General features: G+C 29.1%; 1 protein-coding gene across 1 annotated transcript; it reads right to left on the bottom strand.

Moving 5' to 3' along the window:
• Positions 1 to 8,755: 8,755 nt before the first annotated feature.
• Positions 8,756 to 10,269, bottom strand: LOC108488727 (squamosa promoter-binding-like protein 3). Its single transcript, XM_017793014.2, has 2 exons — positions 9,754 to 10,269; positions 8,756 to 9,068 (listed from the first exon to the last, which is right to left on the bottom strand). The coding sequence occupies exons 1-2, from the start codon at positions 10,056 to 10,058 to the stop codon at positions 8,948 to 8,950; spliced, it is 426 nt and encodes a 141-aa protein (XP_017648503.1). The 5' UTR covers positions 10,059 to 10,269; the 3' UTR covers positions 8,756 to 8,947.
• Positions 10,270 to 16,146: the final 5,877 nt, after the last annotated feature.

Here is a 16,146-nt window from a genome sequence, read left to right as displayed (position 1 = left end):
AGCCTTATATGTTATTTTGATTAATTAAATATATATACAGCAATTATTATCTATATTTCGTTGGCTGGGAAAATGGACGAGCTTTTAAATTACTCACCCAAAGGACCCTTCTTCAACGAAATTAGTTAATGTTGAAATAATGCAATTCAATGTGTGTTAAAGTTAACCTACCATAGCATTTATGATGTTTAATTGTTAATGTTAACCTATATTATAATAATTATTGGATTGAAATGGGTTAAGGACCGACTCGTATAAGAAACAGAGTAAAATAAAAAAGATCAAACACACATATATTTATATGAAAGATTCCTTCGAAGAGGTTAAAAATCACAGACAAAAGATGTTTTGACTTTTTACTAAATGAGTAAACAAACGATAGTACAATATAGAGAATATAAACTTAAATGCACTAAATATACATTACCCAAACCCCGAAAATAAAACCCTAACTCGGGAACAAAATTCTCTCAATAGTTTCCACGAAGCTCTCACCAAAAACTCATTTGCGACTACATTTAGTTGCTCCTAAAAGAAAAGACTTTGTTGATTGACATGTCAAAACAAGAATACAATAACCCTTTTAAGTAGGTTTATATTAGAGTTCTAATTATGCTAAAATATCATTGGAATAATCAAAGTCAAATTGGGAGAAGCAATCCTGCTTGAAGTTTAAAACATGGTTGCCAAAGAGGAAAACACATCGTGACATGTCAACTTTCCTCATCACGACGTCGATGCCGCATTTGCTTGGGGTTTACATTGCGTCATCCCAACAAGCCCTACCTGTTTTAACCCTTCTTCGATTGTTCATTGATTGTTGTCTTAAGTGCATGCAAACTTACCGATAAATGCAAGTCACACCCTCACAAAATAAATATGAACTCTAATTTAGATAAATATAAATATTTTATTTTTTATCAATTTAATCCTTATTTTTAATTAAATTATATTTATATTTTTAGTCTAAGGTATTATACTATTATTATAAGCAAAAGAAGTAAACACTCTCTCCCTAAAGAAAAGAAAAAAGAGACTCAAAATATCACTAAGATAAAATAATTTGTAATAAATGTATATATATGATCCGTATCTATTGCCGATATTTCTTTTTATGGAATGGAATTTAATGGATTTTTTTATTTAATTGACTTTAAAAATAAATTATTTTATGTATTTCGAGAAGATAGGCATGGGGTTGGGGCGGTGTATTGTAAATTTGTAACACATGTGTCGATTTAAACATGACAGGGTTGCATCTGCATGTTGTAATTAAATTACGATTTAACATTAAAATCGTGTTTCAAAAGTAAATTGGTAATTAAATTTTGGTCTATTTATTTATAATGACATTTTCTTTTAATTTTAGGGAGAGTAAGAATCGAAGTAATTACATAAGTAATAATAAGAGATTATTTTATGATCTTTTCCATCACATCATCTATAGTTATCATTTCCAATTATTTAATGACATTTCAATAATTTTTCTACGTTATTAACACATAATTTTGGTAATTTTTTATCTTGAACCCTGATCTTGGAATCCTAAGTTCGAGTTTGAGGTTTAGGGCTTAATGCTCAAGTTTAATATTTAGGGTTAAATATTTTGGATTCAAGGTTTAGGATTCTAATACGGGGTTCAGGGTAAAAAATTACCAAAATTATGTGTTAATGACATTAAAAAATTGTTGAAATGTCATTGAATTATTGGAAGGAACCATAGATAGTAGGAAGGGTCTATAAAATAATTTTTGGCTAAGTATACTCAAAGTCAATTTTAAAAATTATTTTTATACATGATATAAAAATTATATTATAAACATGGATATGAATTGAGTGTTTGGGATGATTATGACAAATAATTAATTTCTTATATATAAGTCCTAAAAATTATATTATTAAAAAATATTTTTATAAAATTATAACAAAAATTAATATTATTTAAATCCTAAAATTTCTAAAGTTATGACCAAAAAATTATTATAAAAATTAATATACATATTATAAAAGTGTTATAATATATTTATTTATAAAATTTTATGGACATAATTTATTTATGTGTTCATATTATACATTATAAAAATAATATAATTATTTGTAAAAATGTTATAATTTTTATCATAACTTATAAAAATAGTTTTCATATTTCAAAACTTAAACCGTAGGTGAAATTGAGATGATTCAGACTTGAAAAGTACATGGAAAAATGAGATATTGATAATTTTAATGATGCGATTCAAATTTAGATGATGAACTCGGTCAATGACCAACATATGATAATAAAGTGCATGTGTTAAATATTAAAGAGAGAAGAATCTAACAAATATGCACTAGACTAATTAGATAAAATTGTATATGATATGTATTTTTTTATTTTTATTAATAATGGTATTATCAACTATTTTTTATAATAATTTGAATTTTAGGATTTAATTGTTAATATAATTAAAATTCTTGATTAAATTTGTTATTATGACATTTTAAAATTAGAAAATAACTCATTCAATAGTTGTGTAATAAAAAGATAATGTTGTAATAAACTTGATTTTAATAAAATAATTTTATTAATACTTATAATTGGACTTAAATTTTAAAAAAATTAAATATTCTAAAATAAAAATAGTGGACTAAATTCTAAATATATAAAAATACAGGAACCAAAACCATATTTTAACCTTCTTTATATGAATTAGATTCTTTATACGGCAAGAGATAAGGATCATATTTTAACATTCACAAAGTTGGCTTTCATTAAAAGAAATTAGCCCAAGACCATTGCGATTGCGGAGCAAGGCTGGCTAGGGTTGAGGGGAAAAATATCAATTTGATTTTGATTTTATTTATGTTAAAATTTTTATTCCCATGGAGTCAATAATTATGTTTTATTTAATTTATAGTCAATTTTATATTTGAATTATTGAAAAAATTAAAAATTATATAAAAATTATTTAATCCAACTTATTTGAATAAATGAAATTTAATTTTGTTCCATTAATTTTGTTGTTATTTTATTTGATTAACTTTATATGATCTTATCAAAGTGTTAAATGACTACAAACACGTGGGCTATATGCCATCTATACATAACCTTATATATCTCACGCTTGTCACATAAAACTTGTGATTTATATAAATTTTCTTCTTATGAGTAATGACTTAAAAGGTATTTCATTTTTTTTCTCGATATTAGAAAAATCATGAGAGCTCTTCTCTCTCATATCTTAAAAAATCATTTCTATATCTTAATCTTCAGGTGAATCGTTATTAATTATTAACCCATATTTTTTCATCAATATCTTTTATATTTGAGTTGCTATTAGTTTGAGTTTTTTTTTTTGTTGAAAATTAAAACAAAAATATTGCATCAAATTAAATGCTAAAAACGCTAAATGCTTTGTCTTGTTAAAAAGTCATAGAAACAATCACAAGAGACAATTCAAAAATCTATTAGTTTGCTTTTCATGTAAGGCTAATCTTTATCAGCAATCTCTGAGTACATATCTGATCTCCCACTATTCTTGAGAACTCAAAATTCGTTGAATCCGTAAACTCTTTCATGGACAAAACTTTAACCACCTCTAAATTGCCTCACTGAATTATTTCAAAACTGATTTGAACTGAACCGTTGTCATTCATGAGGTTAACTATTGTTGAAGTTGAAAAATTCAGAGTATCTACCATCTAATATCTATCGGTCAAGCTTCACACCATTAGCACAAGTTTAATCACCATTCATGGCTGATGATGAATCATATATAAATGAGCAGTGAAATTATATAATGGTTCTAAAAACCAACTGCCGTTATATTGCTGAATTTAACCCAAACAGTGAATCAACAGTGATGAAGTATGGTATATAAGGTCTCTCTATGTAACTTTTATTCAACTACACTTAACTCTAAATTGATTCAATTCTGAAAGGACCAAACAGAAAAGAAACAATAGACTCGAAGTTAATGTAACTTGATACTACTTTCTTGTTGCCCTGTATGTGGTTTCGTAGTCGGCCTCACAGCATGACATTCCCTGCATGGGGAAACGAATGATAGAAGCAATTTCTGCCCAAACCATGACCTAGACGCACTCTGCTCCTTTTTACCTTGATTCGGTTCAGGAGAAACTCTTTCGTGATCGGTGGCATGGTTTTCAATCGACACTTTGCTACTGCCGAGCGGATTCGTACCGGAAATGAACTCGAACTCTTGGTCATCTTTATTGCTGTGATAGGCTCTATGGGGAGGAGGCTTGGATTGTTGATCTTGAATGCATACGAGGCCAGCAAATGAGAGTGAATCAAGTGAAGTACTATCAGCTGCAACATCCATGGAGATCATGTTTTGCTTGTGGGTTCCCATTGATTTTGTTGTTGATTTGGGCTCTTAGTCCCGAAGGTTATATAACATAAGGTTCCTTTGGGATATTTTGGACCAATGTCTTTGTTTTGGTTTATTTGTTTGGTGGATTTACCAATGAAACAGGGGGAAGTAAAATAATGAAACAAATATGTACATTTTATTTATTTATCTTTTTATGATAACGAATTCTAAATCCTTCTGTTTTGATGGTATTTGACATGGAAACAATTCTTTGCACTCATTTGCATGAACTTGCAGACTGGCTGAGACAAATTTTTGTTTATTCATGATGAGGAAAGGTCGCTCTCTGAGTCAATTTCGAACCTTCAATGGACGTATTGTTTATGTTCGATTTTAATTTTGATTTTTTATCTCTCGACTCTGAAGAAAATCTCTAAATTCTGTGAACCTCTTTTAACTCTCCTCAAAATCGAGAGAAAATGTCACTCCCCTTATCAATTCACCATTTGCAAAATGTTATTATGTATTCATCACATCAGTAATAAAGAATTGCAATTTTTAAGTGTTTCCTATATATATATATATTGAAGGTTGGGTCAAAGGAACATACAAAAATTTCATCCAGCAGGCCTTGTACGCTTCTTTCTCTTCAATGGCCCAATCATTTTGGATGGGAAGATGCAATTGAAATCTTATTGAGATTAAATTGGTCCTAAATATGCATCGATTATTAAATAAAGGAATAAAATTCATATATCATTTAACTTAAATATGTAATGTTATACATGAATTATTATTTTATATTTAAAATTTTAATTTAATTTAATTTTCATAAATCATTAACATATATATAAATAATTTTATTTATCTAATATAAAAATAAAGCGATATAGTTATTTCTTTAAATATATACACTTGAATTAAAATCAAAGTTCATGTACTGGGGCAAAGCCAGCAAATCATTATTGGGGGACAAAATTTTAGAACTTTGGGGGGTCAAAGTTAAATTTTTTGCTAAAAAATGACTTAAATTGAATACTTTATAACTAAAAGGGACTAAAAGAGATATTATACCCCTTACTTAGGGGGGCCAAGGATACTACTTGCCTCTTTAGCTATGTCCCGTTTGTGTATAGTTCTGAGATTTATCTCTTAAATAAAATTAAAAGTTGATTTTCTTTTACTATTATTAAGATTTTAAGTAATTTTAAATTAATTTTAAAATGATACAATATATTTTAATCCGAAAAATATAAAAATATGTTTTCTTATACAATATTAAGATGATAAGATTTGACCTCATATCAAATGATAATAAAGCTTTAATCAACAATATATGCAAATCAAGACAATTATAATTATGTTCAACATGTATTTGCATGCATTTATATATCAAATAAATTAAATTTAAACCCCAAAACTAAATTTGTATTTTTATATTTATATTTTGTTTGTATTTTTTTGTGCATTACAAATTAAAAGAAAATGTAATTCCATTGTTATTTATCCCTTAATTGTAACTTGTAATCTTCTACTTTCACTTTTTAAGCTTTTGCTGAGTTTATGAGCTATAGTTTTTCTTTCAAAATATATATTTACTCTTCAATATTTTTTAAATTACTCATTATAGATTTTGATCATACCTGCTTTTTGAGTATATATATTTACTCTTCGTATATCATATTGATCTCCCTAAATTTACATGTTCTGATCATATTTGTTCTTTTTTTTGACACAATACCTAGAACTATTCATAGTTCCTCTCTAACCCATAAATAAAAGGATAATGCATTTTAACAGATCTGAATTTATGTTCTCTTACATTGATAACAATGTTAACGTGTCAATCGAATTAAGACTCAATCGAGAAAAACAAATGATAAAATATTAAATCTTCATATTCGATATCCAAATCCTTATAGTGGACATACTCGATTCATCTATGAAAGAAAAGGAACCTTGGGCTTATTTGCTCCAACTTTATTTTCCAAAAAAAGAAAATCAAAATAAACTTTAGTCAATTCATCAGATTTTGGAACACAGCAATATCAACCGAGAGACATGAGTGGGATTGGGAACCACGGGCCACTCTCTAAACGCATGACACGTGGCTACAACTTTTCATGCTTATAATGCAGCTGCAATTATATCAATCAGATCATCTAATCACAGGATGCTTCTAATGTTTATTATGTTTTGATCATAATATCAAGGGAAACAACTAATGGTTAAACCCTAGAAATCCTAATAATCTCTGGGTGTTGAATTCATACAAAGATATAATTGGAAGTTGAAGTGTCGAGGCAGTTCACTCGGTGGATCGAGAGTCATAAGTGACAAAGGGAGAGTTGATGATCTCATTCATGTCTGGAGTTTTTGATGATGTATTTAAGGGAGACATTCATAAGCTATTACGTGTCTTTTTGATTAATAGATTATTAATTATGTGATTTGATGTGATAAGATTGTAATATTTATTAATAATGTGAGTGATGATAATTTTATCGAAAAAATTAAACTTGACGTGACCTAATCTTAGAAGGAGAGTGATATTGTATCACTCAATTTTCTATTAGCTTAATTGTCAGGTTGGGCATTAAACTCTAATTCAGACATGATGAGTATAATTAAAACATATTGATCAAATCTTAAGTGTGTTTATACCTACTGTCTCAAGATTAGAATGCACAACCTATGACACCTACCATATAGAAAACTTAAATCTATTGTGTTGAAACTTAAACCGTCCATGCAATGAATGTATATGTTTAATTTTTTGGTGAATAAAAATAAGCTAATTACATTAGAGGTTTTTCTATATAAATCAAGCTATCTTCTCTATCAAAAGTCATTTTAGCTATATAATCTGTGTTATTATTGTTATCTCTAGGCACATGCTGTAGAAGTCAATTCCCAACCTTCATCAAAAGCTGCTGAATCTAATTTCATCTAACATTTAATATCTAAGCCACTGATTAAAGAACCTAATTAATACAATATTGATATTTTGATAACTTAATTAAAACGTTTTAAAATTTAAGACAATAATTTCATCTACCGGAATTCAAATCCTGTTAACGTAATTTCTCCTCTTCCAATTTATAACTCGACTCAAAATAAAAAAGGGACTGTAACCAAAGGACGATATTGAACACAATTCTGTCGACCAACCGTTCAAATTTGGTATATGATGCAAAGCAACAAGAACAAAACAACAAACACTTTCTCTGTAGTATTAAACAGCCTTCGATATTCCAATGGCCAAAGCAAAAGGAAAACGATGGTCGGTACGTAATGCTACTGTTTTATGTTCTCATTATTCTCCATGATAGATTCGATCGAGATAAAAGTTGAAGATTTATGAGAGAGACCCATAATTTCAAAAAAAAAAAAAGCTTGTTTAGGTGGTTTTTAAGACACTAACATGTTAGGAAATTCCAACTGTCAACTCCTTTTTTTTTTTTGACTGTTTCTCTATTTGACATATGAAAAAACAGCAGTTACCTATCACCAACGGCGCAAGCTAGAGTAGATGTTGTTCATGTGAAAAAAATTTAATGCGACTTTTGATTATGACACATAAAAAGACACCGGCCCCTTCCCTGTCGGAAATTAATTTGGTTGTTTTTTTTCCTGTTTAAGGATGAATTAAATGAATTATGATTCCATGTTTTAAGGAAAGTTTTGGATTCAAATTTCGTGAAAGAAAAAATTTAATAATGAAAAAGTTTATCTCTTGTTTAAGTTTGATTCAGTTTGATTTAAGTTTAATTGGAGCTCAATGTAATTATTAGAAGATCTCAAACAAAAAAAAAGTCTTTTGAGGCATTTTTAGCTTTTTTTTTTTTCTATTCACTTGCTGACAATCTGTATAAAAATGGGTTAATATATTATTTAGTATCTGAGTTTGGTAACAATACTAAATTTGATATTTGGATTTGTTTTTATTCTAATTTGGTTCTTGAATTTGGTTTCTATGTTTAATTTGATACTCAGATCAAATGGCATCATATCTAGTTCAAAAAATATTTGACACGTGTGCTCTAGTAAAAACAACATAGATATTTAAGATACAAATTGAGCATTGAAGCCACATTCATGTTCTTATCTAAGACCAAGAAAAAAAAAACGTAGGCACCAAAGTCAGCATTGAAACTAAACTTAAACACTAAATTGAGATAAAATCTTAGACACCAAATTGAATATTAAAACTAAACTAAAATACTAAATAATATATTATCGCGATAAAAAATTAACCCTAATGTTATTATTTTTTTTTTCATGAAAAAGAATATGAATCACACAATGCATGTAAGGAAACAAAAGCATTCAACAAAAACATTAAAGCAACCAAAAGAAACCCACAAATTAAGAAGCATATATGAAGGCATTACATACATAAAAGATATAATAGTAGAGCAAGCATGAAAAAGGTGACATTATTATAGGGGTAAAATTAAGATTGACAGAAGAGAGAGAGCATGCTTAATTAGTAAATTCCATATAGTTACATGATCATCTGGGAAAGTCCATTCCCATACATAGGATCATATTAAATTCAAGACTGAATTGACTCTTTTTTGCATATATATATATATATATATATCTTAGGCTTGCCTTCTTAGCTAGTTTTAATAATTTGAGCCTTCTCCATGATATTCCGATGAACTTTTCCGACGGCGCTCGTTGTGTCCGGCCAAACGTCGTCGACAGCTCCTTTTTGTTTCATCAAACTCTGATAACTCATGGAACCTGCATTAGCATCACCAGTTTTAATGCTATATATGAGAATGAACCTCTTTAAAAGAAAATGAAATGTAATTTCCTAGAAAATAAATTTTTTTATATAAAAAACAATGATAATATCAATGCTTATTGAATCTATCTAGTCTAATGTTATACTGCTGTTAATGTCTCTCTCTCTCTATATATATATTATGAAAATAAAAGTGGGCTTCTTTTGTACAACCTTTGTCAATGATACTGTATCTTTCACCATATATATAATACAAAATTTATTTATTTTTAAAAGGAATTTCCTAACTTGTATTTTGAAAAAATTTGTTTAAATTTAAAAAAAAGCATAAATGAGAATTTGATAGGTTTATTGTGAGGTATTATTGCCTATGCTTTTAAGAAGTCTGTGTACTATGTAGTACCCTTACAAATAATGATAATAAGAATTCATGAATATCTATAAATAATCACAAAATTAGATCAATGATTTATAAGTAAAATGAAGGAGGCATCTAATTAAGGTAAGAAAAATTGCAAAAAATCATGTATTCAGACATCAAGATATAAAAATAGAACTAAAATGTTTGCTTAGAAATAGAAATTAAAAGCAGACATAATCACAGTTAAAGTGATGAAATTGTTAGGTTAAACCGTTAAAAGTCTATGACAGCAGTTAAAGAATTAGGGTTTTGTTTGAAACCTGCTACATTGTTGACAAAAGCGTTGATGGATCCCAGCAACTCGAACCACAGCAGCCTTGGCATGGAACTCACACACCTTATGTCGCCGATGGTACCGTTTGGCATCGGTCATGTCGGCAGTGCAGTTCTCGACCTGACAGGCTGGAAGACAGGAGCCTCCGACCACCGTATTGGACCCTCTTTTGCCTTTTTTCTTCTTGTCATCGTCACCAGTAGTACTATTATCCTCGTCCTCTTCTTCTTCTTCTTCCTCCTCCCCCATTTCCTTCAGTCTCCTTTTCCCTTCAGCTTTGCTTGTTGCCATTTCTGGGTTTTGCTTAAAAAATCACAAAAGAAAAGAGGAGATGAATGAGATGAAGAGGTTTTCTATGAAGAAGAAGAATAAAAAAATAGTCTCTTTGAGAGATAATAAGGTTAAAAAAAGGGAGAAAAAGAAGAAGAAGAAGAGGAGAATCATGTATGAGGACCATAAAGTTCCATTTATGTCCCTGTCAGCATTAGTTCAACAGTTAAAAAGTTTGAAAGCTCTAAGGAATAAATTTTAGTTCACAGGGGCTTAATCATAGCTGTACAAACCATAATTTTTTACCAAAGTCCACTCACAGTAAATTGTTTCAACTTAGACTATCTCTGGGAAGTTGAGCATCCGATAATTAGTCCACAACTTGAGGTTGATTGTTATTCATCTCTAAACTTAATTCTTTACTTTTACAATATTATTAGTCCAAAGGGATTGTAAGAAACTTTAATTCCACGTCATACTTATTATTTTTTAATGTGAGAATGACAAATCAAAATTTTCCTCTGAAAAAAATTCAAATCTAACTAAAAATGTTAAAAATCAAGAGGAAAAATTTGATTTGTCATTCTCCCATTGAAAAGAGATAAAGATGGCGTGGAACTACAGTTTCATACAATCATTTCTCTATTAGTCCATTAGTTTATTGATATTAAGACATATAGTTTATTATATATATGACTAAACTATTTTTTTTATATATATTTTACGGTCTAAGAAGACTAATTCTTTTAGGGTTCATGGCTATCTCTCCTAATAATGTTGTCTTCACGGTTTGAATATGAGTTCATTTCCTAAGAGTGCAATCTATCTTACCACCAATATTGTCAGAACCGGACTAGACCGGTCGAGGTAAGCCATTAGACAGTGGACTTGGGAACCGATACTAACTAGTTGAGCCGTGAAAAAAGGTTGAATCAAATTTTTTATATTTTATATTTTTTAAATTTCTTTAATGATTTATTAATCGAACCGGTCAGATTAATTAATCCGATAAACTAATAATCTGATTTGTTCAACCACCAATCCTATTTTGAAAACCCTACTTACCATTACACCTAACACTTGTTTATAAACACTTAATAAATGTGCACATCACAATTAAATTTTTTATTTATACAAAATCTTTGTCACTCCCCTCATCAAATAGTTTATATATATTTTTGATAGAGTAAGTATATATATATATTCATAATTGACATCTACCTGTAGACTTTTATTGACTTTTAATGCAGCAACACATATATACAGAAGGTAACTATATCACATTAAAATATTGTCAGAATATAGTGAAAAACATCACCCTCAATCAAATATTTGAACCAATGAGTGAAAAAAAAATTTCAATTTTTCTTCTTCATATTTTCTAAGGCAGCTTGGTTTGTCCAATCACAAAGCAAGAAACTCGTCTCGTTTCCAAAAAGCATTAATGGAAAAAAAAAAAAAGAACCCAAATTTTGGCAAAGACAGATTTATCTATATCAGTTGTTGGTGTCCTTGACTTGTTCAATACTGCATATAAATTATGGGTTAAATTTGGACAGTCCTTTTCATAAAATGGGGACAGTTTTTGCTGGCAAACATCTAAAAGTTGTATTAAATGAAAGGGTTAAAAACCCATTGTAAAGAAAACCAAATGGTCCAATGAAGTTAAGCTTTTATATATATATAGTCTTTATAGCAGCCTATTATAATTTCTCACGATGGCTTTTTGTTTTTTGCATTGTTGTCTCAAATTGGTGATAGCCAACGGGGTTGCAGATAAGTGGGAACCTAGCTAGCTTAACTAGGCCTCGTGCCCCGGTTACTACGACTAGTTCCATGGTCGAAAAAAACAGGACCACAGCCATCATCTCGTACGTACATTATCGTGTAGATTGGTCCCCATTGTCTAATTGTACGAGGTCATGGTCAGCTGCATCAAGTTGAGTCAATTCGATTCCAGGGAACCATGCGCAGTTGGGTTCACGTTGTTGTCAGCTTCTGTACTATAGGACCCCCCATGCATTCATTATACATGGTTGCCCTATTACACTATCATAGTCTCCAACACATGGATAAATACATGCATATACATATATATATAAATGAGAGATTTGTGTTTAGATGAGAACACTGTAACAAGATTAAAATAAAATATGTATTATGATTATATGCAGTAGCTAATTAAGAATTTTTTTAATGTGAGTCAGAATTGAATTATAAATTTTGAGAGATTAAAATATAATTTTATCATTTATTAATTTAAGATTAAATCAACTTTGAAAGGACAAAATAGGTAAAAGTGCTATTATATCATATATTAACTTAAAATTTCATTATCTATAAAGAGACTAAATTGTATAATTTTTATTTTGGAAGATCAAAGCCCATATCTGCCCTGATTAAAAGATATTAGATTAAATTTTATATATGTATAGTCAAGTGCGCATATTGCACTTATAGAGAGAACATTCGTATTTATATCTTGGAGAAGAAAATATTGAAGGGATAATCATGAATTTCAAAAAAATTAATATTTACGGATAGTAAAATCGACATTAAAAAAAAATTTAAAAATTATTAAATTGAATGGTATGGACGGCTCAAAGTGCTAAGGCAACCACAATGACGGAATGGAAACCTGGATTACGAAATTGACTTGTAGGTACCAGGAGAAGAATAAACGAGGACAACTTTAATAGGTGAAGAATCAATAATTTGCTAACAACTATTTTCCAACAGGAAAAACAGAAGAAGAAAATAATTTCTACTATTTTTTTTTATGAATTCCAATATTCCCTTTTTCAAGATTTTGTAATTTTTTTCTAAAAATAAAGGATCCAAATTTCGAGTTAAAAACAGGACCTAAAATTTGAGATAAATTAGGATTTTTTATTTATAAAATTTAAGTTATAATATTTTTTTTTATTTTTTAATAGAAATTTGATTTAAAAGTAACTTAGATTTGGTCTTGGATGGATGCGTCTTACTTTAAAAGTCATCAGGACTTAATATTGAATGGATTTGGTCTTGAATGGATACAAGTTTAGAGAGTTGCTTGCTTTATATTGCTTGAGAGTTGATCTAAAGATTTTCGAGACTTGATTTTGAGTTGATGATGTCGATGTGGATTTCTTTTGCCGTCAAATTATTGAAACTTTGAGGGCTGAGAAATTTCAAGCATCTTCAAATGACGAATTTTTTTGAATGCATGGCTTTTTTTTTTTTTTAATGTGTATGAATGCAGAGCAATACTTTTAGCTTAACCGTTAATAGATTCGTTAATAAGCTCCTAGAGTTGATCTAAAGAAATTTCACCAACTTCTTGAAAAACTTGATGTTGAGTTTCGTTGGTAGGAGTTTTGTTGTTTTCATTAAGATTTTCAGTCGAAGACACCATGAAAGCAATTTGATCATCCATTCATTTCATGCATGTAGCAGCGGATTTCAAAACTTTCACGACAAAAGCCACTTGTTTCTCAAAGGAAGCAACGCTAGCTGTCATCATAACCACAAAGTCCAACTTTGATGATGAGTTATGGCAACGTGTCTTTGCATATATTTATTCTTCTAACTTTTGAGTTGAGGAAGACTTAGAGATTTGAACTGTTGACGAAGTTATTCATGCGAGTCATGGCAATTTTGATCAACTTAATCTTTAAAAAATATATGAACTTTCAAGCCGAAAATAAGACATGAAACCTGGAAACAAATCAAAGAATTTTATTTATAAAATTTCAGTTACGATCTTAAGATAAATCCTTTGGTTTTTCTCCTTAATGGGAATTTCAATTCAAGAGTTGTATAGACTTGATTTTGGATGATGCAATTCACTTCAAAGGTTGTCTAGATTTGATTTAGAAAATGAGTTTGGAGAGTTATTTGCTTGAGAATTGATTTTAGGATCAACAAGACTTAATCTTGGGTTGATAAGGTTCAGTCTAAGTGTCATCAAGACTTGATCTTAGAGAAGAAGTTTTATCCCATTTGTGCTGATGCAATTAGATTGGGGAGAGCTTTGATCTAATGGAATTTGAGACCAAAATTTAGATGGATAATTCCATATTAAGAGTCTTCCGCACTTGATTTTAAAAAATGGGAATAGTCTTCCGCACGTCAAGATACTCTCTTCAAGGTTCAATTTATTAAGTTTTTTATATAACAAATATTTAAATTTAATTTTACAATTAACTCCTTAATCAATTTGAAAATTTCAAATGAGGAATATTATAAAATATTTACAAGTCTTAAAAACATAGTATGGAGGCCCCTAATTAGGTACAAGTCCGAGACATTATAGCTAATTTAAATAGGAAATAATTGGTCAATCCAAGGTCCTTGTTTTGAGGGTCCTCCAAAACCCAAATGGTTGCACACCCAAGATGGAAATTTATTGGTTAAATCCACATACTTTCATGCTTTTGAAAATATGCAAACAAGACATACCAACACAGCAAATCAAGAGAACCCAAAACATATATTTTAAAGAGCTTAATTGTAACACTCACATTAGAGAATTTTTTTTTTTTAAAACCAAATCATCAATTTGCAACTCGGAGATAGAAGTACTCATGGGTCGGGCCGAGTCTAAATATGATATTAACATATTTTATACTTGCTTAAATTTGGTCCAAAATATGGATCTAAAATTTTGCACAAACCTACTTATGTTTGCAAAAGATTAACCTATGCCCATTTTAGACCTGTCCATATTTTTTAAAATTTTTTATTAAATTTTTTTATATTGTTATTTTAATATTATTTTAATATTTACATTAGAGTAGTATTATATATTTAGTATAGATTTATTTCTTTTAATGTATTATAAATTACATAATATAAAGTATTATAAACTTAAAAACGAGTCTAGTCGGGCTCGAGCATTGAATATTCAAGCCCAAGCCAGACTCATATTTTAAACGGGCCTATTTTTTTACCTAAGCCCATTTTTCGAGCATAATATTTTTTTCCAAACCTTACCAAATTTCGAGCGAGCCTTTGGGCCTAAGCGGGTAGCTTGACCCATGAACAGTTCTACTGGGAGGTTCTCTAGTTAAGCATAAAAGCTAGAGCAATTCTATCTTATTCATTGTAAAAGATAGGGAACAAATTTCTACCTAAACCTAAAATCCTTCAAAGATAATAATTTAAGTTAGTGAATTAGAAAAATCATTAACACCTGGAGCTAAAGTAAAAGAAGTAGGCAATTGAAATCGAACTTTTATAAATTATTTTTCAGATTTTAGAAAAGAGTTTTCAATTATCATTTCACCCTCTCTTAGTAAAATCGATTCCATCAAGCACAACAGCTTTCTTTAACCTATAAAGTTGCGTTAAATGAATTAGAAGTAATCTCCTTTTATAATGTAAATACACGCACGATAAAACTTAAATTCGAAATCTCGAAATTCAAAGTAAGTCTTCGTTAAACATCTAATCCGCAATTTCAAGCTAATTTACATATATTATTTTTTCTTTTATTTTCCATCACTGCCTATTACCTAACATTTGGCACGATCCAATCTAATGGAACAAATTATGATAACGATTTGATGAAAAAAAATTCATTTTCATCCCTCAATTGATTAGGACAAATGTAGTTGAGCATTATAGTGAAAGACAATGACCCATTTTTCACAACTCGTAATCAATATTCTAAATATATAATATGTTTATAATCTAATCCATATTACCAAATGTAGTATTCATGCAATCTCATTCATGGTAATAACAGATTTGAACATGTAATAAACTGCTACAAGTTCAGACAAAGTCCTTTTGAAATGCACAATTTTGAAAAAAGGTTTATTTGTGGGTCACTTTGGAAGAGAAGGCTATTATTGTTGAGTCATAGCCCAAAACTACAAAGTCCATTAATATTTAATCCCTAATTTCACAATTTCTTTCAATTTAATTTTTTAAAAAATTGTTTATATTAATTTTGGAACTCAAGTTTTTTTTTCAATTCGGTTCATGACATAGTCACTTAAAAATTATATTTTTAATAAAAATTTTAGATGATGACATGACATAATTTCAGAGCACCATGTCCTCACAACATAGGCCAAAATTGAGAAAAATTGTCAAGATGAAAGACTAACGTGAACAAAAT

This window comes from Gossypium arboreum, chromosome 10, assembly GCF_025698485.1.
Source record: "Gossypium arboreum isolate Shixiya-1 chromosome 10, ASM2569848v2, whole genome shotgun sequence".
NCBI lineage: Eukaryota > Viridiplantae > Streptophyta > Magnoliopsida > Malvales > Malvaceae > Gossypium > Gossypium arboreum.
The sequence above is the reverse complement of the archived record's forward strand: the minus strand, read 5'-3'. Positions and strand labels throughout refer to the sequence as shown.

Excerpts from the sequence above, each read along its gene's own strand:
- LOC108488727 (XM_017793014.2), bottom strand. The coding sequence starts at position 10,058 with ATGGCAACAAGCAAAGCTGAAGGGAAAAGGAGACTGAAGGAAATGGGG. Across the intron at positions 9,069-9,753 it reads TTTTGTCAACAATGTAGCAG|GTTCCATGAGTTATCAGAGT; the intron begins GTTTCAAACAAA and ends ATGCTAATGCAG.